The sequence below is a fragment of the Phallusia mammillata genome, chromosome 6, assembly GCF_965637545.1.
Source record: "Phallusia mammillata chromosome 6, kaPhaMamm4.hap1.1, whole genome shotgun sequence".
In the NCBI taxonomy this organism is placed as follows: domain Eukaryota; kingdom Metazoa; phylum Chordata; class Ascidiacea; order Phlebobranchia; family Ascidiidae; genus Phallusia; species Phallusia mammillata.
In genome coordinates this window covers 8,642,216-8,666,566 of record NC_137257.1, presented here as the reverse complement: position 1 = coordinate 8,666,566, position 24,351 = coordinate 8,642,216, and the positions used below count along the sequence as shown (strand labels likewise).

The window sequence follows — 24,351 nt, the reverse complement described above, 5'->3', positions numbered from 1 at the left end:
TTAACTTTATGCGCAGGCTTCTGTTTAGTTAAGTTTTTTTTTTAACCAAAAAAAAATACACGATGGGAGTCACAAGAACCTTTTTAAATTTGAAGAAAAATGCCACTGTAAAAATGTTCTTATGTCTCACGCATTCGACTTTTAGTTGTTAGTTAGTTTCCTGCATAATAGGTACACAGTTAAGGAAATGAAATTTCCCACGTTCTCGTGTAGCATCGAATGCTGTGTTTTCTTGAGACGCGGATTTTTATTTGTGTATTTAACGCATATTGTTAAACATCTAGTAACAACAGGTATTGTTACGCGCGCACACACATCAAACAGTAACATGTACGTTAACCTGCGCGCCGCCAGTTTACCTCTTTACGTTTCATGGTATAGACGCGGTTGTAGCTATCTACCAGAAACTTTCTCCGTTGGTACATTAATTTCATAAAATATACAAATATTTTTTCTTGAATTTCGGACTTTTAGGTACATTTTAACATTTCTCCCTGAAGCAGATTTAAACACTAAATTCCCTGACATGTCAGGGAAAATCCTGACGAATGGCAACCCTAGCCTAGCTAACTTGCTGCCACTAAATTTGTTCGACAAATTTTTATGCGCCCCATAAAATTTGCATAGCTATTCAGGAGCGGCTGTTCATCTTATTAGTAAAGAAATGTTATGATCTTATACATGCAAAAAAATGTTTAAACATGAGACATGAAATGAAAATCGCTTAATGTCTGTGCAGGGTGCAAAGATGCTTCACCATTGCATGGTATCTTTTTCTGTGTTTATTATGCTCGCTGACCCATGACGTTAAATTGACCTCAATCTTCCTGAGAGAGGTGAGTCAGAAAATTGTATTCAACTTTCACACTGACTAACCCTTACAAACGTTGCGTTGCTGTGTTTAGTTAAACTATTTTAGGCAGAACTTTTGTATCAGCGGCAAAACTTTCTGTGCGAATGATTCCTTTAAACATGGATGGTGTTGACGATATTTTTAAGTCATTTGTCAGTACAAAACTAAAGCAATTGGGAATAAATGGGTAAGTTAGTAGGGCAGAATTTAAACAAACCTTAACTGTGCTTTTAAATCGAAATTTTCGTATTATTACTGTTTACTGCGTAAATAAATGTTATTGCTTGACATATTGTTGTAACCAAACAAACCATTTTAGGGTCAAAATTGCTGAAGAAAAGCTTGAGGAGTCTTTGAAAAAATCGTTAACAGGTATTTAAATTTTAAGTGATTTTTATTCAAAAATAAAACATTTGGGGTGTTCTGTGTTTTTTTTTGATCTAATTCTAGGGCCACAAACAGATGTGTACATATAAAGATTGCTTAAACTGTTGTTGTTTTAACTTCCAACAGCAAGAAGGGAATTCCCCAAGCTGTAGTAATCTCTTTGTTTAATTAGCATTAAACATTTTTATATTTTTAAGCAACAACAACAGTGTGTTTAGTTCTCTTGAAGTTGTGACATTACTTTTGTCTTATTACACTGGAGTTTTGTATCAGCTACTTTTTTTTATATATATCGCAAAAATACCATTTCAACCCCATATGTATCACATACATTATTTAGAGATAACATGCAAATACAAAAAAATATGTACACTGAAAACATTACCCCTTTTTGTCAAAATTATGTTGCATTGGAAAAAAAACTTTCTTTAAAACAATAAAGGCGGAAACAAAATAACAACCAGAATTAAGATTAACATTGTCATGATAAATAATAGTGTTTTTTTGCATATATTTTTTAATGTAGATGCAAACAAGACAAATAAAAGCCAAGGAGATGTTAATGAAGATAAAACTAAAAAGGATAAGAAGCACAAACACAAGAAAAAGAAGAAAAAACATAAGGAAGAGAAAAAGAAAAGCAAAAAGGAAAAAGAAAACAAAGAGTGTAATGCAAAAGTTGCTGTAAACGGTAAAAGGAAATCCGATAATGAAAAACTAGATCAACCTCTCAAGAAAATGCTAATCGTTGAAGAAGAGGAAAATGAAATAAAAGACAAAACTTTGAACTGTTATCATGACACTGTGATAACAATAAAAGAGATTGAAAATCTGTCAGCTACATTGCAAGTTGAACCAGAGGAAACCCCTCCGGTTGTAATTGATACTGAAAAGGAAGAAATCAAGGTCTCAAAAGAAGCCATACAAAGTGAGGCGTATTCATCAAGTACTGAACCCTCTGATAAAGTTCTACCTACAAACCAAACTGATATTGTAAAGCATCAAGAAGTTCCACAAACTTTAACACAAACTAGCCAAGCTCCGAAGAAAGATTTAAGTCCAAATCTTACACAAACTGAAAACAAGACAGAAAATACCCTAACAGCTACTTTAAAGGAAATTAAAAGCATGGCTGATATGGCTGCTGAGGTACTGCCAAAAAATGATCCCACCACAGCTGAAAAGACAACTGAAGCCAAACATACAACATCTCACAAACATTCACATGATAGCAGTAGACACAGCAAGAAGCATTCATCAAGACGTCATTCTCGTTCTTCTAGGTCAAGGTAAGTAAAAGTAAGCATTTGTACAAAATTATTATAGGGTTCATACCATCCTTGTTCTAGGAGCAGTATATATATATACAGTAAACCTCTGTTAAACCACAGTTATTCAGTTAATCCGGATCTTCACCTATTTCAGACAAAACTCAGTAATGTGGTAAGTCTTTAACTATTCAGCATCCGACAAACTGGGTCTTCACCTATTTTTAGGTTTTTTTTGGTCCAAACAGGTCCGGATTAATAGAGGTTTACTGTATGATGTATTGGTTTTAAAAATTAATCAATTGTTTTCATACCGTCGGTTTGTTGAACAAAAGAACATCAACTTTTAGGTCAAGATCTCATTCAAAAAAGAGAAGTCACCGGTCGAAAAGATCAAGGTTAGTAGTTTTAATTTTCAATTTAAATTGTTACATATCCACATCTTAAAATATGTTGATACGTTAAGGTCAAGATCCAGGTCAAGGTCAAGGTCAAGACATCGACACCACCGGCGCCACCATTCAAGGTGAGGAAATATGTTATACAGTCAATTTTGGTTAATCATGTACCAGCTTATCAAGCAATTCATTTAATTGCATAATGGTTGCAAACTTTAAGCAAGATGTTTTGTTTGAAACTGTCAAAAAATCAAATCACAAGCACCATTGCCTGCCTTGTATGCTGCACATGTTATCTTCGTAATAGGAAATCGCCAATTCGAACACTGATCAGCTAATATGCGTACATTCATACTGGGATCAGCCCTGAAGTGCCCATGCTGACCATTTAGGGCCCCAGTAAAGTCCTATGTATTTTGTACTTTTGTATACACCTAATTTATTGCAGGTCCAGAGATCACAAGAGAAAACACCGAAGACATCACAGACGTTCAAGGTACAAAATTGTTTTTCTACAGAAAAACTTGTGAGTCTACAGAAAAACATTTAATATTTTTCCATAAGGTCACTTTCTCCAGTCATCACAAAGGAGGATAAAGTGAAGCTTTTAGCAATTGCCAAAGCCAATGTATTGGCTCAGCATAAGGCAGATATCACCATAAACAATTTATCACTGGAAAGCAAGGTGAGCTAATGAAATAGTTTTGCTAAGATTTAGGTTGCATCAAACTGTGCTAGTAAAAAACTTATTGTCATTGGTAAAGTTGTGCTGTGCAAACAACGTACTAAAGTTTGATCCACAAACCACATGTAGTCTGCCAAAGTGTTTACTATCACAATTTGAGTAAAATAATGTTTAAACACAGTCTTACTGGAACCTTACAATAGAAAATATACCTAATCACTAGAAACTGTGATTCCAAACAAGGTAAATCCATTTTCTACATTTCAGCCAACAATTTTCAAATAGTAAAGAAAAATCCCAAAATTAGGATCACATAGCTTTAGTAGCCCAGTGTTAAAAAACTTGTTTTATTAGGTCCAAAAAGGCTTGAATTTGGTGTCTTTCATTTAAAAAAAAATATTATTTGTTTTTATGTGTTGCTGACACACCACAGAATAATCAAAATTTCATTTCTTTGTAAAGGCACTTCTGCGATCTGGTGGTTTTACAGTCCAGCAGTTGACTGGAGTTTGCAAGGACATTGCTGAGGGAAAGCGCGAGGTTCAGGCAGGCCCATCAGTCGTCCAACCAACACCTCCAGCTCCAGTTCATCATCCCTTCCAAGTCAAACCAACACCAGCCATTTCGTTCAATATCAAGGTAAATTGGGTCATGCCACCAAACATTTCTGCCTTGCAAAGTTCTTGAATGAAAATAGTTTTTTATTTCCTTGTGTTTCTGCTAAAAACAACATCATTTACTTGCCTAGCTGCACTTGATTGAAAAATGAGTCCTGACACCCCAAAAAGATAAATGTGGTAGAGCGGGCTGTTTTTTGACACACTGTTACAAGTTCATGCAATTTAAGCATTGCAATCTTTATCAGCAATCCAAAAAAAGCAGAATTAACTCAAAAGTTTTCAAGATAATTTTGGTACCTAAACTTATGTGTAATATTATAGTGTAAAATAGTATTGAGCCAGACAGCAAGCACAACTTTAACATTGCATTTTCTTCTGTACAAATCAAATTGGAACCTATGTCTAACAATTTGTGTTGTTTGACCAGAGTACACCGATTGTAAGAAGTACCAAACCCATCAATGAACTAACGAAAGAGTTTCCTGTCTCATCGGGATCACAGCATCAGAAGGAGGAAGTTTATGGAAAATGGGAACCTGTTAAAAAAGAGAAAGAAAAAGAAGAAAAACAGTCGACAGTAATTCTACCTTTGTTCTGAGACCCTGTTAACTGTGGTTGGCAATCTTTTTTAGTAATCGGCCTCTTATATAAAATCTTCATGTAAAACCCGTTTGCACACAAAAGTTTGTCCTAAATAGGCCATGATCTGGATTAACTAATGTCGATTAGTTAAAGCCTCACTACATTGTAAATCATTTGTACAGGAAGTTTCGTCCAAATTAGGAAAAGATCAATTGAACCGAATCCGGTTCAACCGATATTTCTTTCATATCCTTTTCAAATTTATGTTAAATCTGTTAATGTTTTTCATTTATAGACCCCCTAGGGCAGGGGTTCTTAACCTGGGGTGCACGCAGCCCCAAGGGGTGTGAGAACTGTTCCTAGGGGGTGCGGGGATGCTGAATCATTAAGGTTGGTTAGGTCTATTCTATTTAGGCAATTACAAAAGGGTGGGCGAAAATTGGTTAGTGATTTGAAAGGGGGTGCGAAAATTGGTTGGTGATTTGAAAGGGGGAGTGAAAATTGGTTAGTGATTTGAAAGGGGGTGCGAAAATTGGTTGGTGATTTGAAAGGGGTGCAGCAAGGAAAAAAGGTTAAGAACCACTGCCCTAGAGTGATATACAGACTCCTTGGGCATTCCAAGTTAAGAACCACTGTTCTGGAATTGGTCTTTGAGGGCCTTTCTAAAAGTCATTCAAGTTTGCAATATACCTTTTTTCTGTATCAAAAAAGTGAAAAGAAAAAAGATCCATTACTATATTTGATTGAAGTTGGTATTGAAGTTGTACTATGTAAAGTGATATTATTTGTATTACACTAGGTATGCCCTGAACCCCCAGTGGAAGAGGAAAGCAATGCAGTTTTAATTCAAAATGTAATTGCTGAAAGAGTCCATGCTGCCCGACAACTGCAAAGCAATCCAAGTGATGTGTCAGCAAAAAAGAAAATTGAGGACAGCCAACAAAAGGTACCAAAAGAGTTTAGATACTTTAAATAGGTTTCTTTATTTGAAAATTTTGTATTGGTTGCAGCACCAAGCAGTGTCCTTTGAAACACAAAGAACAGCCTCTTTAACAGTCTACCTTGATGGCTATAAGCAATACTTTAAAGTAATAAGACAGAAAGGCAATAAAAAACAATTAGCGCAAATCTTTGGTAACATTTTCCTGCCCAAATATACAAGAAACTTTTTCCTAAAAAAACCTAAGGGGCATTGCTCCAATCCCAGGGTATTTAGTGTCGACCTCAATCGAAGTTGTGTGAACAATCAAGCCAGAAATAACTATGCAATAATAAAACACCATAAACCACAAATTGGTGGGGGCATAACTGGTAAATTATGATGGTGTTTGGTGAACTAAACTTGATTTTATTTCACACATTTTTGACTACATTAGACCTCTCTGTTACCTACTGGTGTGGATATAATATTCCAGTGTAAGGATACAACTTTATCAATTCAAGTGGATATAAAATTTATTTCAGTTGAATAGCTGGACAAACTCATTAAAGATGCCAGGTCGCTTCACCGGTTCTTCATCTCTTCAGCCCCTATCACGAAGTGAACTTGAGAGAGGTCAATCAGCATGGGCAAATACAGTAAGCTTAGGTTTTTAATAAAACTATCACATTTGTAAAGAATTACTGCAGTACCCAAGTGTTTTACACACAAAAGGTTGCTTTTTTTCCTGTATTGTCTCCAAGGACATTTTTTCACACTTCGTATATGACTGTAATGTATTGGGCAAATTTTGATAAAATTTCACACAAAATTTCTGGTAGCACTGACTAGCAATGCGTAGTAGATACTGCAACAACACTTGTGCATTTACCCAAGTGCTTGGTCACAGGTGAATGCACAAAGTTAGATCACGAACCTGCTTTAAACTAGCACAAAAAACAGTATGAGTAACAGTGTTATTTGTAAACTTGCTGGATTTGCCATATATTTTGTAGTGTTAGCTTATCAATATTTGCCTGTTGCATACCTTCTTCAATGTGGAATTCTTTTTAATTGCAGGGTTACATTCTATGTTGACTTGTTGAATTCAGCAGCAAATTTCTGTCGACATTCTACAAATGCCTATTCTCGCTTAAACTGTAAATATTAAACAAAACGGCATTGACACTAATAAAACTGTAATGTGTGTAGTATTTGTGTTTTAACACATATGAGACTAATTATGACTGTCCGGTACCACTACAGTGTTTCCACTTCGTTTTCTAAATATTTTTGAAGTGGAAACACTGCTTTATTGACATGACAAACCTTTATTTGCAGCGTTGGAGCACTTGTCCTTTCCTGCATTACAGCTCGTGGTTAAGTAACAAAACTCATCAAAATGTTTCAGCCTTGCATTCAAAACAAAGCTAGGCAGAAAAATTGAACTTCTTAAAGTTTGTTGCTAAATGGTTTTACATTTCTAGAGCACATTTTGGTTTTACATTTAGACATTTTGAGTAGGTTTTCCAAAATGTGCTCTGCAAATGAAACTTATTTACACTGTGGTTATTGTTACTTAACCAGGAATCGAAAACCAAACCATTTTTCTTCCTACAGGGTTAAAAAACACACATTAGGAATGACATTGTTTCTGAATTTAATTTATCTTAAACACTTGCGGTCATGCTCTTGTGCATTTGCGAGAGACGGTAAGGCTCATATTAGCATGTGTTATACATCTGTTGCTGCTGCTATTGTATGACTGGGTTCCAAAACATCTCATTTTTTGTCGTAAACCCTGTATTTTTCTTGGAACCAAAGGGAAAAAGCTGTTGTTCATGGGTTACAAGACACACCCAGTTAAGGTTACATGGTCCAGCAATAGCAATTTAATAACAGATAAGTTGTTCACATGCAAGATATGCTAAGCACTATAGCTGCACTGCTATAACTTCAATACAGTAGTATAGTAACCCCTGCTACTGTATGCAACATTTTTTGATATTACTGAAAGATGTTGAGCCCAAATTTCCCTTTGGTTTCACTGTTATATTATGTTGATTACAAGTTGATTTTTGACTAATTCTTTACCAACCTGCTCTTCAGCAAACGTTCAATTCTACAAAACAAGTGGAAGGAATAGGGAAAAGCCTTCTGCAGAAGATGGGCTGGAGAGATGGGGAGAGTTTGGGGAAGACCAATGTTGGATTGCTTGAACCGCTGAGAGTTAGTGTGAAAACAGACAGAAAAGGTGATGAGTTCATGAATTTTTTTTGCTGTTGCTCTTGTGTATATGGTTTCATATGCTTCTATATGCTTATTCAAAACTAAATAACACTGGTAAAGTTGAACTTCTAATAGCAAACAATGGCCTATTTTTAAAGCGAGTTGCAAAAAAATTGTTAAAATTGTAACTGTTGCTTATTATAATGCTTAACTATATGTCAGTATAGAAATCTCAGTTAAACAGGCATCAGGTAATCCAGATCTTTGGCTAATTTGAAAAAAACTTGAAGTACAAATTATTTGTAATGTGGTAAAGCTTTAACTAATTGACATTGGTTAATCTGGATCTTCGCCTTATCTGGACAATTTTTTAGGTCCAAACTGGCTGAGATGAACCAAGGTTTACTGTATTTTGTTTTTAGCCTGTTGCTTGACCAATGTCCCCAATATTCTTGTTGAACAAAAACACAGACACCAAAATAAGAAAAAACATAGTTCACTTACAAAAATGTTTTTTTTATCTTGTAGGACTAAGCAGTTTTATGGAAGCCCCTGCGCCACCATCTATGCCAACTTCTAAGACAGTTGTTAAAGATTTGTCTGGAAAACACCCTGTAAGTGCGTTGATGGAAATATGCACAAAGCGCCGATGGCCAGCTCCTGATTTTCGGCTTGTTCTTGATTCAGGGCCTGATCACAGTCGACAATTTTTGTTCAAGGTAGTGCAGTTATTATGGGTCCCCTTCCCTGAAGGGGACACATATTGTTTTTGTCCATATTTTTTTTTCTTTTTTCCGTCTAACGCGGATTTGTTCCCACGTTTTGGTCAAGAAAGAATGGTTCAAATTTATTCAAATTTACACACATTACAGATATTGGTCTAAAGATGGTCCATGTGAATTTTGACCCCGTTTGATCCCTCGGTTCACCCACAGGCCCCCGAAACGTAAAATTTTTAACGCTGGTTTGTAATGCTCGTGTGGTAAAGAAAAAGTGCTTCAAATTTATTCAAATTTGGACATATGTTAGTTATTAATCCAAACTTGATCCTCCAGAAGTTTAACCACGAATCACCCACAGGCCCCCGAAACGTAAAATTTTTAACGCTGGTTTTTATCGCTCGTGTGGTAAAGAAGGAGTGCTTCAAATTTATTCAAATTTGGCAGATGTTAGTTATCAATCTCAACTTGATCCTCTAGAAGTTTGACCCCGAATTACCCAGCGGTTCACCCACAGGCCCCCGAAACGTAAATGTGCCTAACGCTCGTTTGGTCAAGAAAGACACTGTAGGCAGAAGTACCAAGAGAGTAACTCACTGGTTTACGATAGCGGGAGGGCTCAGCTTGACGTCGGACAGACGTTTTACGAGACGTCGTTTCAGTGATTAGAAATCAGCTGTTTTGCACAGCAATGCTATGTCGTTTTATTAAGTTATCACTCACACTTTGTCAATCAAAGTAAACATGAAAAAAAGAACTTGACTTTTTTGTAAAATAAATGTTTTTTTAAATGCTCGTTGTCAGGTTGGCCGCCGCATGATTACGGGTTACTTAAGGTCAACTAGTAGGTATTACAAACACTATTCAGAACTTTCTTTCGTCATAAGGGAGTGTTTTCTTTTTTGACAATCAATTTAGGAGTCAATGCTCAAGGCATGTACAAATTAGGCTTAACGGTATTGTTGAACACTCAGGACGGCGTGCTATTGAAAACGGTGTCAAAAGGTCACACAGTCGTTTGGCGTGTGCACCCTGAGAGGTTACTACAGGTCAATGGTACTCGTTTTGCGAAACAAAGTTAAATGAAAAACAATTTGTTATGTATACACTTGTAGCAAATTGCTTTTTAATTTAAAGTGTCTGTAACACAACTGTTACAGCTTTCTAAAAAAATTGTGTTCAAAACCCGACCTTGGACGACAATATCTGGGTCAAAGCAAGAGATTAAATTAAAGTATTTGTTACGTGTTTTTAATGTTTTTGTAATTATATGACAATAATAGTGCAAAAAGAATACGAAGAATTTTTTTTATTGTTGGGTTAATGCTTTCTAAAAATTTGTCCTTAAGAATGTAAAAATCACCGCAACATTTGTTTACTGTCAATCCGCACAAACACGCGTGTGGGGACCCATTTGTTTTTGTGTACAAAAACAATCATACGTGTAGATCAAATGATGTGTATAGTAAATTGGTAAACATCATGTAGAATATATAAAATGGAAGTATATCAGAAAGCAACTCTTCTAGTTAAAAAATTTATTTTTTCATTTTTGTTGGGTATTATTTTGTAAAAATTGTAATGTGGTTTTGAAACTTCAAGGATATTTTAACAAAAAACTGACAGAAAACTCGCTAATTTTTTTGGTTTAAACTGGTACGGATTAAGTGAGGTTTACTGTATTTAAGTTATGGGTCTTTAAACATTTAATTGTATGATGGATCATTTTTGTATCATTCCTCTCTCTGTAAAGGTTTGTTATCATTGTATAATTGCTATATAAAAGTTTTCAACAAACTGCCATTACAGCTTTAAAACAACAAATGCTATTTCATCTTTACTGTAAACTATTTACATTGTTGTTGTTTTTGCAGGTTACTGTAAACAACACTGCATATCAGCCTTCCCAAGCTGCAATGAATAAGAAAATCGCCAAAGCACAGGCTGCAGAGGCAGTTCTGCAAGCCATGGGTCTCCTGCAAAGTTGACAATTCTAATGTGTATGTTTTATTGTTGTGCTTTTTACAAAACACGCAACAAAAAACCTGAAGTGCAAAAGAGAATTGAACTGAGGAGTGAAGGCTATTGTGAAACATCTCTATAACTACAGCCACAGAGCTACAGTGTAATGCCATTTATAAGGATGCTGCAAGTGTGAAATATAAATATACAGTAGGGGTCGGGAACCTATTTAGCTGAAAGAGACAATAATGTCACATGTTTTAAAATAAACTTCTGTAAGAGCCTAGACATTTATAATATAGAACATTGTTGTACTTAGGAAATTCAATGCAACCTATTTTTTACTCCTGTCAAGAATAGTCTGAAAAGCCAGGTACAGTCATCTAATAAGCTACATCTGGCTTGTGAGCCATAGGTTCCGGACCCCTGATACAGTGATAGCGCAATTAAAGCATAAGTCAAAACCTTTGTAAACAACACTAGGATTTCGCAAATACAGCCCAAATTGATTTACACAATTTTACCCTTTTAATTGTAATACATGATGTAAAAACTACTTAACAAGACAGGGTGGAAGTTTATTTGAAACACAACTACATTTACTTAATTCAGATTATTTTTGGACAAAGGCGTTAATCAACTGCAAGAAGCCCATTACAAATCCTGTTTAATTGTTTTTAAGTAATAAAAAATGGCAGCAGTTTTAGTTTTAAACTGATATAAAGCATGACACATATGGAAGACTAATGAATTACTGCAATGGACACCTCTTTGAAGAAAAACCTTACAAATTAAAAACAGTGTTTCAAGAACCTTTACAACAAAATAGGATGAAGTCATATACAGAAGGCACCTAGGATGAACCACATACAATTACGACAAAAAATACAGCTACTGTTGAAAATAGGATGAACAAACAATAATAAACTTCATAAAGTGGTTTAAAATTGTCCACAAAAACACTAAAATATTAAATAACAGTTATCTATATGATGTACACTAACAGTAATAGATTTTAAACTCTGTCATGCAAAATAAAATTAATACAAAAACAGGAGCTAAATATATATTTTACAACAACAAAATAAAATTGCACCTTGTTTAGACATGATATTAATTTTTTTAACAGCCTAGGAAAATATTAAAGCCTGTCTGTGTGTACTTCGGAAAGCAGACTTGACATATTGATTGTAAAGTTACCACATGTTGAAGTGTTGGTAACAACACAGATAAACACACCATACTCAGACAACGGTTTCATGACAATTTGCTATTACCACCTGTCTTTGCTTATAGTATGTACATAGCAAATATGCATGGCACCTAGTCTTAAAAGTTGCATGCAAAACAGTACATTTAATGCTGTGTTAAATGTAATTCCCTAATTTGAATGCAAAACTTGGTCAACTTTTTTCTTGTTTATGCCTTGTGACAGGAAATAATTATCCCCTAAACCAGTAGTTCCAAACAGGGGAAGAATTTACTTTATTTTTTTACAAGTGATTTGTAAAAAGACATTTCAGTTCTGGGAATATAACCTGTAAAGTTAATCAAAGACCAAGTTTTGAACAATCTTTGTATGATTTAGCATCTACTATAAAGTACATTAGGGAACCACTGCTCTAAACCAAATACACTGTTTTAATGACCAAAGATAGCTATCTGGGGCCTTGTAAAACATTTTTTGTAGTCATTATTTGTGGTTTGTATTAGTAGTTTTTGAGTAAAAAATAAATATTGTCTGATGAACTCCAAACATTTCATCCTACTATAATTTCTAAACAAAGGCACAAAATCCACAAATGCCAATAACATGGGGATTTTAAAACAACAGTGCTGCTCTAATCCTTGCTCGAATAGCATTGACCGATCTTCGTGTGTCCTTGACTTGCTCCAGAGTGCCACGAAGCCGGGCTCGATCTTGAGCTAAACCAACCAAAATACGGCGCACTGTAGATTGAGATTGGCCTGCTGCTACAGCCATATCCCATGCCTGCAAAAAATCACCATTTATTCCGTGGTTTTGTTTATTAATTAGTATCTGGGTATAATATTGAAAAACTTTTCTATTCATAAGAACATGTTACATTTATGTGTAAGTCCATTATTACTCTCAAGGGGTTGTAGAAAAAAATGTCATAATATAATAGTGATGGGACGATACCAGGTTTTGAAGCGAGTAACGATACCGAGTATGAGTACCACATGTATATACCTTCGATACCGAGTACGATTACCGAGTACTTAAGTGTAGTGTTGTACTTAGTTGTATATCATTGGCTAATTTATCTGCCATGGTCAGGGGGCACACACACATGCCGAAAAATGTAATCTCCACATGATAGCGAAAAAGATATACGTAAACTGGCGGAACTTTTTTCCAATTTTGTGCTGTCCGAAGCAAATATTGGCCAAAAGTTGCCCGTATTCTTATGGTGTAAACCGGCCTTCGGTACTCGCACGTTGGTATCGAAAACTGAGAAAAAATATTTCGATACCGAGTACGAGTATCGATACCACTGAAATCGTTCGATACCGAGTACCGGGTACTCGTCCCATCACTATAATATAAGCTTAATTAAAACATAATAGCCAAAAATTGATATATTATGGGGATTTGTTCAGGTACAGCTGCTGCGTTTAATATTCTTGGAGTTGTCAAAAATGTTACATGAACAAACCTTTTCTTCTTTAGCAGAAAGTTGGTCACAAAATTGTGAGAGAACTTGTTCCAACTCAAAACCGGATTCCAGCACTGAAGAACATGATTCAAATACCTGCAAAAAATGTTGAAATTGATCTATTACTACCACACCTTTGTCATCTTTAAAAAAAAAATTCAGACGCACACACAAAAATCAAATAATCACAATCATCCTTGTTAAAGTAATCCCTTAAAAAGGGTGATAACATAAGTAGATTTACTAAAAACAAAATTGCCAGCAATGTGAAATAAAATGTAGACATTTTATTGAGCAAACATTTCGACAAAAACACACATCTCTGGCAATTATATTTTTAGTAAAGCTATTTTTCAAGTCCATGTCTTGTGTACATGAAAGAGATTGTAGTTTTTTATTGCACACTTTAGTTCAAGTTCCGACCTTTTCGTGATAAATTTGCAGTGCTACATGAGCTTCTTTCGAGAAGAGAAGTGTTTCCTGGATATCTTCCAAATCAACTAAGTCTCCATTTCCATCCACCACATTTAGATTTATAAAGTTGTCCTCATCAGCAGCCACCAATGAGAAGTCTGAGCAAACATCAAAAAACTGTTAAATATCTTCTGTTAGGAGTTTATTATCCACCCATGCTTAGTTTGTGTAGGTAGGTTTATTATTTATGACACAAACTTTCCATTTACAGGCAAAGTGCTTGGCTAATTTATGTCAAAGCTTAGACAAAATTTGGCACATTAAATAAAGTTTGTCCAGCCCACAGAGATGTTTGGTTTTTTGAATAAAGTGTGCCAGCCAACTATTTCAATGAAGTGTCAGCGAGTGCTTCAATTCTTTTTTTTTGTTTCTGAACAGATCAATGTAATTTTTTATGTGGCCCAACAATACAGCTAGTATTACTTGCAAACTTTGCTGATAGCTGTTAACTTAATAAGGATGTTTGGTCTGCAATAAAGTCAACTTGTGTTATGCTATGGTGCAGACCATCATCTAATCCAGTGGTTCCCAAACTATGCGCCGCGGCACACCAGTGTGAGATGTCATTAGATGTGCCGCAAAACATATTGAAGATAAAACCAATCAAGTAGAGTAGTCGTACCAGGTGCTTAGACCACTAGGCCAACATGCTCCACGTCTCTGAGATGTTCAACTAGGCTATTTAACTATGAGAGTGACCTGTATAGCGGCTTTATGACCTCATAGTTAGTGCCTTTGTCAGCTAATTTGCTGTGCCATTTTAAACTGAAATAACAAAATTTTATTCAAATGTTCGCAGTGCGCCAAATAATTTTTGTTTTTTCTAAAATGCGCCTTAAAAGAAAAAAGTTTGGGAACCACTGATCTAATCAATGTAATTGCAAATCATAGTATGCCAGTCCTATTGAAGGTGAAATGCCAAATCAGCCATGCACCAAGCATATCCAGCAAATAGTATGATTGAGGCTTCAGGGCTGGTCCCAGTATTGAATTTATGTTCATCTTAACATGGTAATTGCTTTTAGCCCATTATTGATAAACATTACGTATTACACCCACTAGGTCTGTATTCTTGCATTAGTAGTGCTGCACGAATTTCACTTTTTTCGTTTCTCGTCTTCGGAGGTGATTGAACGGCTTCTTTTACTGCTGACACACACTCCTCCATGCTTATACTGCTTCCTTCCACAAGGTTTTGCTTGTAACAAGCCTGTTGAAAGCAGAAATCCTAAGTTATTATAGTTTATTTTTAACTGAAAAAGTGATGTAGATTTGCTTGACATTCAAGTGACCATAAATAACATACAATACATTTTTGTTACACAATTTTTGTACAAGATTTTCATTGTTCATGAGTCTAACAACAGCCCAAATACACACAAAAACGACAAGCTGTATTGTTGAAATTGTGACCGCTTCACACCTTTTTTAGCAATCTTTTCGTGACTTTTCATGCATTTTTAAATGGGTGTGACTGATGAAGCTTCATGTCACTGATGATGGCCTGAACATTTGTGGAAACACCTCAATGATAAACCATGTGATGTTTAACATCTATTTGGGTCACTATGCTCCTTGCGGTCATTTTGTGTAAAATTTGCAGACATTTATTTGTGGTAATAATTTGAAAACGGAGTGCATTTATTGAAGCATGTAAATTTTATGTAGCACTGACCCGTTTGAAGTCATGTATCGCTTCTCTGTATCCTGTAGTAAGCTCCTCTGCTTGTCTAAGGGCTGGATTGCATTTTCTTAGCGTTTCATCAATTTCTATGATTCCAACTTCCTGTTCAAACAAAAGGAAAGACATGAAACCTTTAACATTGTGCAGTTACATATTATAAGTAAATGTTTTTGTGCAAAAATTTCGTGACCACATCCAAAAAAAATCACATAAAGCAAAATAAAAGTTTTGGAAACTTTTTTACATTGACACAAACAATTAAAAATAACAGAAGTTTCATACAGCTCACGTAAAAAGATTAGGCTGAAATGTTTCAACTATAGCTGTTGTCATCATGAGTGCAAGGCCTTTGTAACATTTTTTTTACTTATTGTAAAGATAATAAAATCAGTGTTGTTGTCCACTATAATCCTTGTACACAATTTCTCTGGCAGTTTTGTTTTGGATCTACCTACTTATGAAGTTTATGTCCAAGTGTTTAATATTGATACATCCACCAAAAAACTTCAAATTAGTGGTTCTTAACCTGTGGTAGGCCAGAGCTTTTTAGGTTGGTACATGAGTAACCTCTGTTATATTCGATTCAACGAAGAATTGCAACTTAACTGACCCAAGTGATCAGCCCTGGTTTTAGGTTAAACTGGTTTCAGAATTATGTTAGCCTGGTCAAGAAGAGTATCTTTTGGTCTACCTATTCAAACAAACAGGGTTTAGGTGGTACTCAGCAATAGAAAACGTCAACAGGTGGTACGCGATCAGTTTAAGGTATAGAAACACTGTTTTAAAGCACAAACCTGCAAAGGTTCAAATTCATCTCCATTAGTTTTCCTCACACGATGTCCCCGTCTGCCAGCACTTGACTGTGATTTAAGTGACATTTCATCGATTCTCTGCCGACGGGTGGTTCCACTTTGTTTCCGTTTGGCCACTAAGTGACGCACTAAGGACTGTAAAGCCTCATGAACTCCTCCTTTGGAATCTTTTGCTGATACTGGTATGCTTTGCACAAAAATAAGTTCGTGACTAAATCAGTTAAATACACACCAACCATGCTGTTCCATTGATTTAATACTGTTTGTACATGGTTTGACATTTATCTGTTTCTAAATTTAAAATTTCTTAATATTTGCAAACAAACAGATAGCGACTTTTACTACGTACCAAAAGATTGTAAACTTTAATGCCTCCATAAAAAAAAGATCCATAAAACAGCACTAATATATACATGGATAAAGCATAATATGAATAAGTCAGTCATCAAGCATTCCTATATGGCAAGACGCAGGCTAGAAAAATCTAGCCTGCGACAGGACTTGAACCAGTGACAGGAGTATTTCCTGGACTCGCACTCTACCAACTGAGGCTTAGTGGTGAGCCTGTCGAAAGTTGAATCACAACCACTGTTGCCTGCCTTGTATGCTGCACAAGTCAGCTTCGTAGTAAGGAATATATATATATATATCCATAAAGAAACTAAAAAATCAGACGCTGAATCACAGTTCTACAAAAACATTTGAGGATTTACTTAATTCAAAGTTACGCACATACTACTCCATGAATTTTAGAAAATGTTAACAGGACCCTAAACCTTAAATAATATTTACCCAGTGATAAATCCATGTTCCTCTGCAAAGTTCTCCAGCGCGTCAACACACGGTGGTAGGATACTTAATGTGGTGATAATCGATCCTTCATTGATCATTGGTGATTCCTCTATAGATTCCTCTATCTGAATGGTTTCACTTTCCTGAAAAACAAACAAAACAGACTGATGATGAAAAACCACAACGCTTTAACACCAAAATACCTCAAATGTTTTTTAAAGAACACAGTTGTCAAATTGATTTAAAAAATTTGCCCACTAAAATATTTTCAAAAATTTGCCACTATTTTTGTTTTAAAGGCCGCATATCAGTAAAAAGTCATAGTACGCCAGGCCTATCGAAGACATTTAACCGAATCAGCTGGTCACCAAATGGCAAGGCGTAGGCTAGAAAAATCTAGCCTGCGGTGGGATTCGAACCTATGCCAGGAGTCTTTCTGGGACTCAGCAATAAGTATTATTTCTCAGCTAAAACCCTACTCGTATTGTGTATCATCTATGCCACATTCTATTGAAAAAAATCAGATTTAGGACATGTGTAATTTTTATTTTTTGACAATGAAGTATTGATTTGAAACTGAAAGCCTGGAAAACATCTGCTGAACAATGGGGGCTCATTTTTAATTGATCGGGTAAATAGGGAAAATTATATTTAGGCCATGTTTAACACAAAACCAAACCATCTTTTGTGGTGTATTGGTTTGTGAACATAAGACAACAATATGATTTTAAATTCCCACATTCCCACATTGAGTAACAAGATACATTGCTTTTGGGTTACACAGTTCCAAGAACTTGTCTCTGTTTAAAATTTGTGTTTAATGGTAGTTACTGGAACAATAGTGTGTTTGTTCCAGCAGTGGCAACCCTGACTGCTATTTGTATGTTGTGTTTACATCCCAGGGTTCATCGTGTGTAGCACAGTGTATAATGTGTACACATTGTAACTCATAAATTCAGGCCAACCCCTTTGCATAGTGATTAGCATGTAAAATTTTTATTTATGATCTTGCCAATAGTTCAATTCCTACAAATGTACTTTGTGAATGAGTATAATCATATGATGAAAATGTTTTTTTTTTAATTTGTAAGCACTTTTAATCACCGAAACATATTAGTAAATTACATTAAACGGTGGATGACAAACATTAAACGGTGGATTTTGTTTAAAGTATTGAAAAATAATCTTTAAAATGATGACTTAGGGCAGTGATTCTCAGCCACAGCTCCCAACTACCTATTTTGTGGCCCTCACCAAACCTACAAAAATCAATGGAGCTTATTTAAAAACTATCATTAATCAATCCAATCAATCTATTACCGAGAATAATTATATGGACAAAGCTAATTGTTTATTGCATTGTCAGATCTGAAAGCTTTTTGCAGAGAAATGTGGTTAAAAAAACTATTCAGATTCTTGTTGTTTGCTGTTCAACTGCATTCTTTTTTTAAATCGTTTTTTTGTGACTCGTTACACATTGAAAAACTACCTTATGGCCCTGACAATAAAAAGGTTGAGAACCACTGATTTAGGGGGTATGCTTATGACATTACAAATATTTTTTGGCGATATTTCTTTTTCTCAACAAGACAAATAAAACCTAATGGCACTAAAAGCAACAAAGCATTATCTTTAAGGCCCTCTAGTGATTGTCCAGTCCTTTGCCAGATCAACAAATTCGTCAAATTAAATGAATTGCTAAGCAAACATTAGATTCTTATATTTGTACGAGAACAATCGCAAGACAAAGAGTCTTTCTCAAATCTTTTAAAACTTGCTCATAAAACTTGCTTCAACTTTCAGGCAAACAAAGGACACCAGATTTAGGATATTACAGTAAATATTACTGTCACCTTTGGTTTAGTGTCATGCTTTGTTATTCATGAGGCAAATAAAAAATATGTTATGCCCGCACTTGCACCTAATAAAATTCTAGGAATCACATCTTTAAAAAACATTGATTTTTGAAAATCAATTAAATTTTAATGAAGAGTATTTTTGGCATAATGTTTTTTTGGCGTAAATGTTTAATGTTTTTCCGTTAAAACAAAGAATTAAGACTTCATGAGCTTGTGGATTAAATGCTCGGTCAACCAACGTCAAACACGCATTAATAATTTTTTGTGATAAACTTTTTTCCAACATGTAAATTCGAAACAAAAAATAGGAGCACTCCTTCTTGATCTACTAGGAGGAACATTTACTTGGTAGATAGAAAAAAGAAATTAATTAAAATACAGGCAGACAACCAACAAAAAGTTCAGCAAAATAGAAATGTCGTAAAATTATTTTCAAAGACTTAGGCCTTGAAGTAAACCTCCAATAATGTTTTGCATTTTGAACAACCTGTCACAATTCTCATTACCTTTTCATCAGAATCTTTTTTTGTTTCATCATCTGGCTTCGTGGGCTCTTCAGTTTCAGCTTTAGGTTCCTGTTCTTTCTCCTGTTTTACGAGGTCTTTTGGAAATATTTTCTGCAACTTTTTTGGTTTTTCTTCTGCAACCTCATCTAAAGAAACAAAACCATTGTGTGTAAAATATTTTTTTGGGGGTCTGCAGATTAGAACAAGTCTTTTATCATCTAAACCAGTGGTTCTCAAACTTTTTTATTGTCGGGGCCAAATGGTATTGTTTTAAGTGTGTAGGGAGCCGCAAAAAAAACAAAACCTTGAGAAAATCACTAAAGATTATGACTTTGAAAGCTAAAATAGCAATGTTTGGTGGTTTTCTGAGGTCTGGTGCGAGCCGTAAAATAAGTTGTTGGGAGCCGCATGCGGCCTCGTAAACCGAGTTTGAGAACCACTGATCTAAACTATCAGTACTACATGCAATGTAAACAGAAGCCTGAAATTTACATTCACAGTCGTTCCAAACCACAATCGTAAATTTTACAATCACGGTGGTGCCAATAAAACCTGTGGTGACGTTTTATTCCAGAAAATCTCACCTGGTTTGTCAGAAGGCTCTTGTTCAGAAACTGAATTAGGGGAAGGTTCAACAAGGCTCTGTGATGAGTTATTTACGACCCCACTATCAACTGATTTCTTTTTCTTTTTCTTCTTCTTAGGCTTGCTTTTAGTGGTTTTCACATTTGCTTCAGAGGAATCAGGCTCCTTTTCATCAGGATTTAAAGTTTTCTCCTCTACAACTGGATTTGCGACTTTGCTTTCCTTAACATCAGCAGTTGCACTAGTGGCATCTGCATTTTCTGATACCTCCTGTTTTTCATTTGGGACATCACCATTGTTCGAGGGAGCACTCTTATCGCTAGGAGTGTCCTCTTTGTCTGCTACGATCCCTTGGTCCTCATCAGAAGTGTTTTCTTGCTTTTCAGGAGGATTTTTCACTTCTTCTTCACTTGCATCAACCACAATTCCTTGATCAGCATCATTGTCCTGCTTTTCTGCATCAGCTTTTGGTGTAGATGTAGAAACAATATTTTTGTTCTCTGTTTCTTGAGTAGAGTTTGTTTTCACCTCGGGGTTAAAGGTTACGTGTGATGCAAGCATGTCATAGGTCGTGTATTGCTCACGCAAGTAGTTCTCCTTGGCCTGAAATCAGTGAAAAAGTCAATCGAAAGTATGTACCAAATGCACTTGTTTTTATACTGGACATAGCGCCAACCTCACTTTTTGTGAGCCCAGTCACATAACGCTTTATAATAAGTGGTATCCCTAGCATGTTCAGAACTTATCCACCGACTGTGTCCTTCGCTGTTTTGTGCTCCATAATGTTTTACCGTTATACAGCTATTACTGGCTTGGTGATTGTTTTAATGCCAGTGTGTCACTATGTTTTCTTTGACCAAGCGAAATTAAATCCACAAAAACAGCCCTGTGTATTATTTTTGACATTTTTGTGCAATTTGTAAAAGATAAAGCTACTGATTGAATAAAGTATGTTTGCCACTTACAACATCAAACTTGTTTCCAAGTAAAAGAACAGGAACACTTCCTGGTTTCGGCCTGTATTGCTCACGACTAAAAACAAAAATATAATATATATTGAGAAACAAAATTCCATTTCTTTTAGGAACTTTAAACTAATAAACTAAAAAACCTTTGAAACACAGTGTACATTACAATTTGGTGCCAGAAATGTGTATTTAGAAGTCTGGTATAACATTGCATGTGAAAGTGCAAATCATGTGTTCTATTGAAGTGGGCCTGACCGCCGAGAAGACAATACCTGAACCCAATGAATCACTTATCACTATTTGACTTCTACTGACATGTGTTTACTTTTGCCACCCAAAGCACACATTGTCAGTGCGTCATTGTGGTTCTCAGATCAAGATTTTGGTGCCTATCACGGTAATAGCTCACAAGTTCAACTGAAGTTGTTGCATGACTGTCATTGGCAACCGTTACCACAATGACGCAAAACTGCATTTATGGCTTATGTCAAGTTGGCTCATTAACAAACAGTGGTGAAGAAAGTTAAACTATTTCATACAAACCTAGAATACACATTGAAATGGAATTTATGGCTTATGGAGAGTTTTTCGTTGAAGACATAGTAATTAACAAACGAAAACAATTTCATACAAACCTAAACTAAACGGATCTAAAATTCCTGGTGCAAAACTTCAGGGCTTATCTGCCACCTTTTTTGTATTTTTATCTGTATTTTCGAATTAATTTAAACCATATCTTATCACAGCAATAGAAACTCATAATGAATAAGATTGGATGTGTAAAAACAACTGGCTTTCACAGAAAACATACACTTACAGTATTTTTTAGGATAATTTCGGACTAGAACCAGCTTTGATTTACGTACATCAACCAGCATTGCAATATTGATGATCAGTGTTGAATGATCAAAGCACTTCACTTTTAGAAATAATTCTTATGCCAAATATGGGTAATGGAACAGTACCCTAAGCCTAAAATACTAATGTAAGCCTCATACAGTTTAGCAAAGCAGAAGATATGCACTTGTACTGAATGTAGACCAGGGGTTGACCATGCACAAAACACTCTGGTTTCTCTTTATTATTGATATCTGCTGGCACAAACCACTATTATTAGGGAAAACAGTGGCATGTGAGGTCATTAACAGATGGAAATAACAAGTACATTGGCATGTATCGCCTAAAAGGTTGCCGAGCCCTGATGTAGACAAATCAACCTTTATGTTGTTATATATCAAATCACATATATACCTTTGAGCAGTATTTTTTTGGTCCATTGTTGGTGTTGAGTTGTGTGAATCTGTTGGTCTAGTATGTCTAATGTTAGCAGAGAAATCTTGTTTCCATTCCAGAGCCCCATCCAGTGCATCAGGGTCAGAAATATCCACAACAACTGATAAAGGTTTAAAAACAAATTTCAATCTTTCCAGTCATTGTTTAGTAACTAGGCATTAAAACATTGGTGACAAAAGCAAATTAATGGATCACAATCAATGTGTCATACTTTTAACACATGCTGTCTGCAAACAAACATTTTAAAGATAATTTTAGGTAAAGGGTCTCATATAGCAGCCTCATATGTGAGGCGCTCAAAATTAAATGGGCCTTCGGGGATGCTGCCAAAAATCACACACTTCATATGAAATATATGCAAGAAATCCTGCATCACATTTAAAATCTGCATTTATTAAGAGATCACTGTAATGAATAACATCAGATATGTCGGACAACATAATTTAGGTTTTCAAAAAATCTTTATATTAGTGTCAAACATCACAATAATATTGCATGTAAAATTCAGTTGTAAAGTTTTGTCCATATTAAGGGGGTTAAGATTCAGGACCACTGTCCAATGTCACAATCTTGTATATGTTACGTTTTAAAATCAGGGTTCCCGCACAATTTTCATTCACAAATTCCATGACTTGTCCAAAACTTTTCAAGGAAAAAAAAACAAATTTCCATAACCTTATTCGAAAAAAATTGAGCTATTCATAAAACGAGTAAAGAGGCTTTGGTAGATGCAGCCAATTTACCATACTTGCAACGAATATTCATATGTTACGTGATTTGAAATTCCTATCTCTATCTGGCATTTTTAGGTTAAAACAGTCGCCAAATTCCATACTTTTTCAAGGACTTTTGCAAAAGTTTGCCAATTTCAAAACTTTTCCAGGCCTTAAAAATACAAATTTAAATTCCATAACTTTTCCAGGTTTTCCATACCCGCGGGAACCCTGGAAAATGGTTTATTAAAAATGCTTTGACTGGTCAGATGAGCTGCATAAACTTGATATTATGCATGGCAGCAATAGCTTCTATATTGGAGTTGACTGTATTGTTTTTAAATGTACTTTTGCTGCAAAACATTAATGTCTCAAAAACAGGAAAATACAATTAAACAATATACATACCAACAACTGCATCAGCATTGAGGTAGTGAGTTTTTCTGATGTTCACATCTTCATGACCAGGTGTATCCCACAATTCTAATGTTGCTATGCCTTGATCTGGGATGTTTACTTTTTTGACAACGCTGCAAACAAACACTGTTTAAGATAGTAGTATGTTTAACATGATTACAACTTTTTTCCCAAAAAAATATTCCCTAACAAATAGGGTGCATGATCAGCAATATAGATTCTGAATTTCTACTTTAAAAGTTAAAAAAATATAAACAGTTTGACTTATAATGATTTAATTACCATTGTTTGTGTATTTACCTAACAATATTCACAATCTTAGTTGGTTCATAATCTCTACTTAAAAACTGGTTTTTTTGGTATCTTTCCACGATACTTGATTTCCCAACTGCAGACTCTCCGACAATTACAATTTTCAGTGTTGGGAGTGATGAGGCTTGGACAACCTCGACTAGAAAATTAAAAAAAATGTTTGGTTAAACATTTCATTGATCACACTGTTTTTTATAGTTTGTATTTGAATACATTATGATTTGTTTTACCTGCTTTAAAGGAGGTGCAGCCGTTCCCCATGGTTAGGCAGTTTTTACAGTCTTAATTCATTTGAACGAGAAGCAAACAATAACAGTTTACAATTTATGCAAGTACACAACAACCTATGCTGGGATATAAATAAAATATATACATGTATACATATACATAAATATACATATTTAATGAACTTTAACAAATTTAATAGTTTAAGTACTAGACAATTTTGTGACTGATACACACAAATAAATACAAGATTGAAAATAGAATCATTAAAAAAACATGTGTCTAATTGTTGAAGGGGGCCCATAATTACTTCTGTTATTTAGACAATAAGTCAGCGGTCGAAAAGAGTTTTCAATTGATAAACTATTTATTAAATTTAAATCGGCACAAAAATTTGTAGAAATCCAA

At 35.1% G+C, this 24,351-nt stretch overlaps 2 protein-coding genes across 4 annotated transcripts; one reads left to right on the top strand and one right to left on the bottom strand.

The window, feature by feature from the left end:
• Nucleotides 1-832: 832 nt before the first annotated feature.
• Nucleotides 833-10,723, top strand: LOC145231985 (protein Son-like). 3 transcript variants are annotated; one of them, XM_080096463.1, is made up of 15 exons: nt 833-1,040; nt 1,173-1,225; nt 1,767-2,529; nt 2,859-2,906; nt 2,975-3,034; nt 3,355-3,402; nt 3,471-3,591; nt 4,054-4,230; nt 4,639-4,788; nt 5,593-5,739; nt 6,258-6,371; nt 7,054-7,091; nt 7,333-7,424; nt 7,822-7,966; nt 8,470-8,533. In XM_080096463.1, the coding sequence occupies exons 1-14, from the start codon at nt 958-960 to the stop codon at nt 7,929-7,931; spliced, it is 2,004 nt and encodes a 667-aa protein (XP_079952589.1). In that variant the 5' UTR covers nt 833-957; the 3' UTR covers nt 7,932-7,966; nt 8,470-8,533. The 3 variants fall into 3 exon arrangements, with proteins under 3 accessions (XP_079952589.1, XP_079952590.1, XP_079952588.1); XM_080096462.1 differs by lacking the exons at nt 7,054-7,091; nt 7,333-7,424 and adding an exon at nt 10,535-10,723 and having other exon boundaries at nt 837-1,040; nt 8,470-8,660; XM_080096464.1 differs by lacking the exons at nt 7,054-7,091; nt 7,333-7,424; nt 7,822-7,966; nt 8,470-8,533 and adding an exon at nt 6,793-7,047 and having other exon boundaries at nt 834-1,040.
• A 1,634-nt stretch (nt 10,724-12,357) lies between these two features.
• LOC145231984 (uncharacterized) lies at nt 12,358-24,090 on the bottom strand. Its single transcript, XM_080096460.1, has 14 exons — nt 23,949-24,090; nt 23,707-23,857; nt 23,398-23,519; nt 22,235-22,376; nt 20,981-21,047; nt 20,015-20,618; nt 19,431-19,576; nt 17,066-17,208; nt 16,256-16,460; nt 15,453-15,563; nt 14,837-14,987; nt 13,727-13,875; nt 13,304-13,399; nt 12,358-12,615 (listed from the first exon to the last, which is right to left on the bottom strand). Exons 1-14 carry the CDS (start codon nt 23,977-23,979, stop codon nt 12,445-12,447), a joined length of 2,289 nt encoding a protein of 762 aa, XP_079952586.1. The 5' UTR covers nt 23,980-24,090; the 3' UTR covers nt 12,358-12,444.
• Nucleotides 24,091-24,351: the final 261 nt, after the last annotated feature.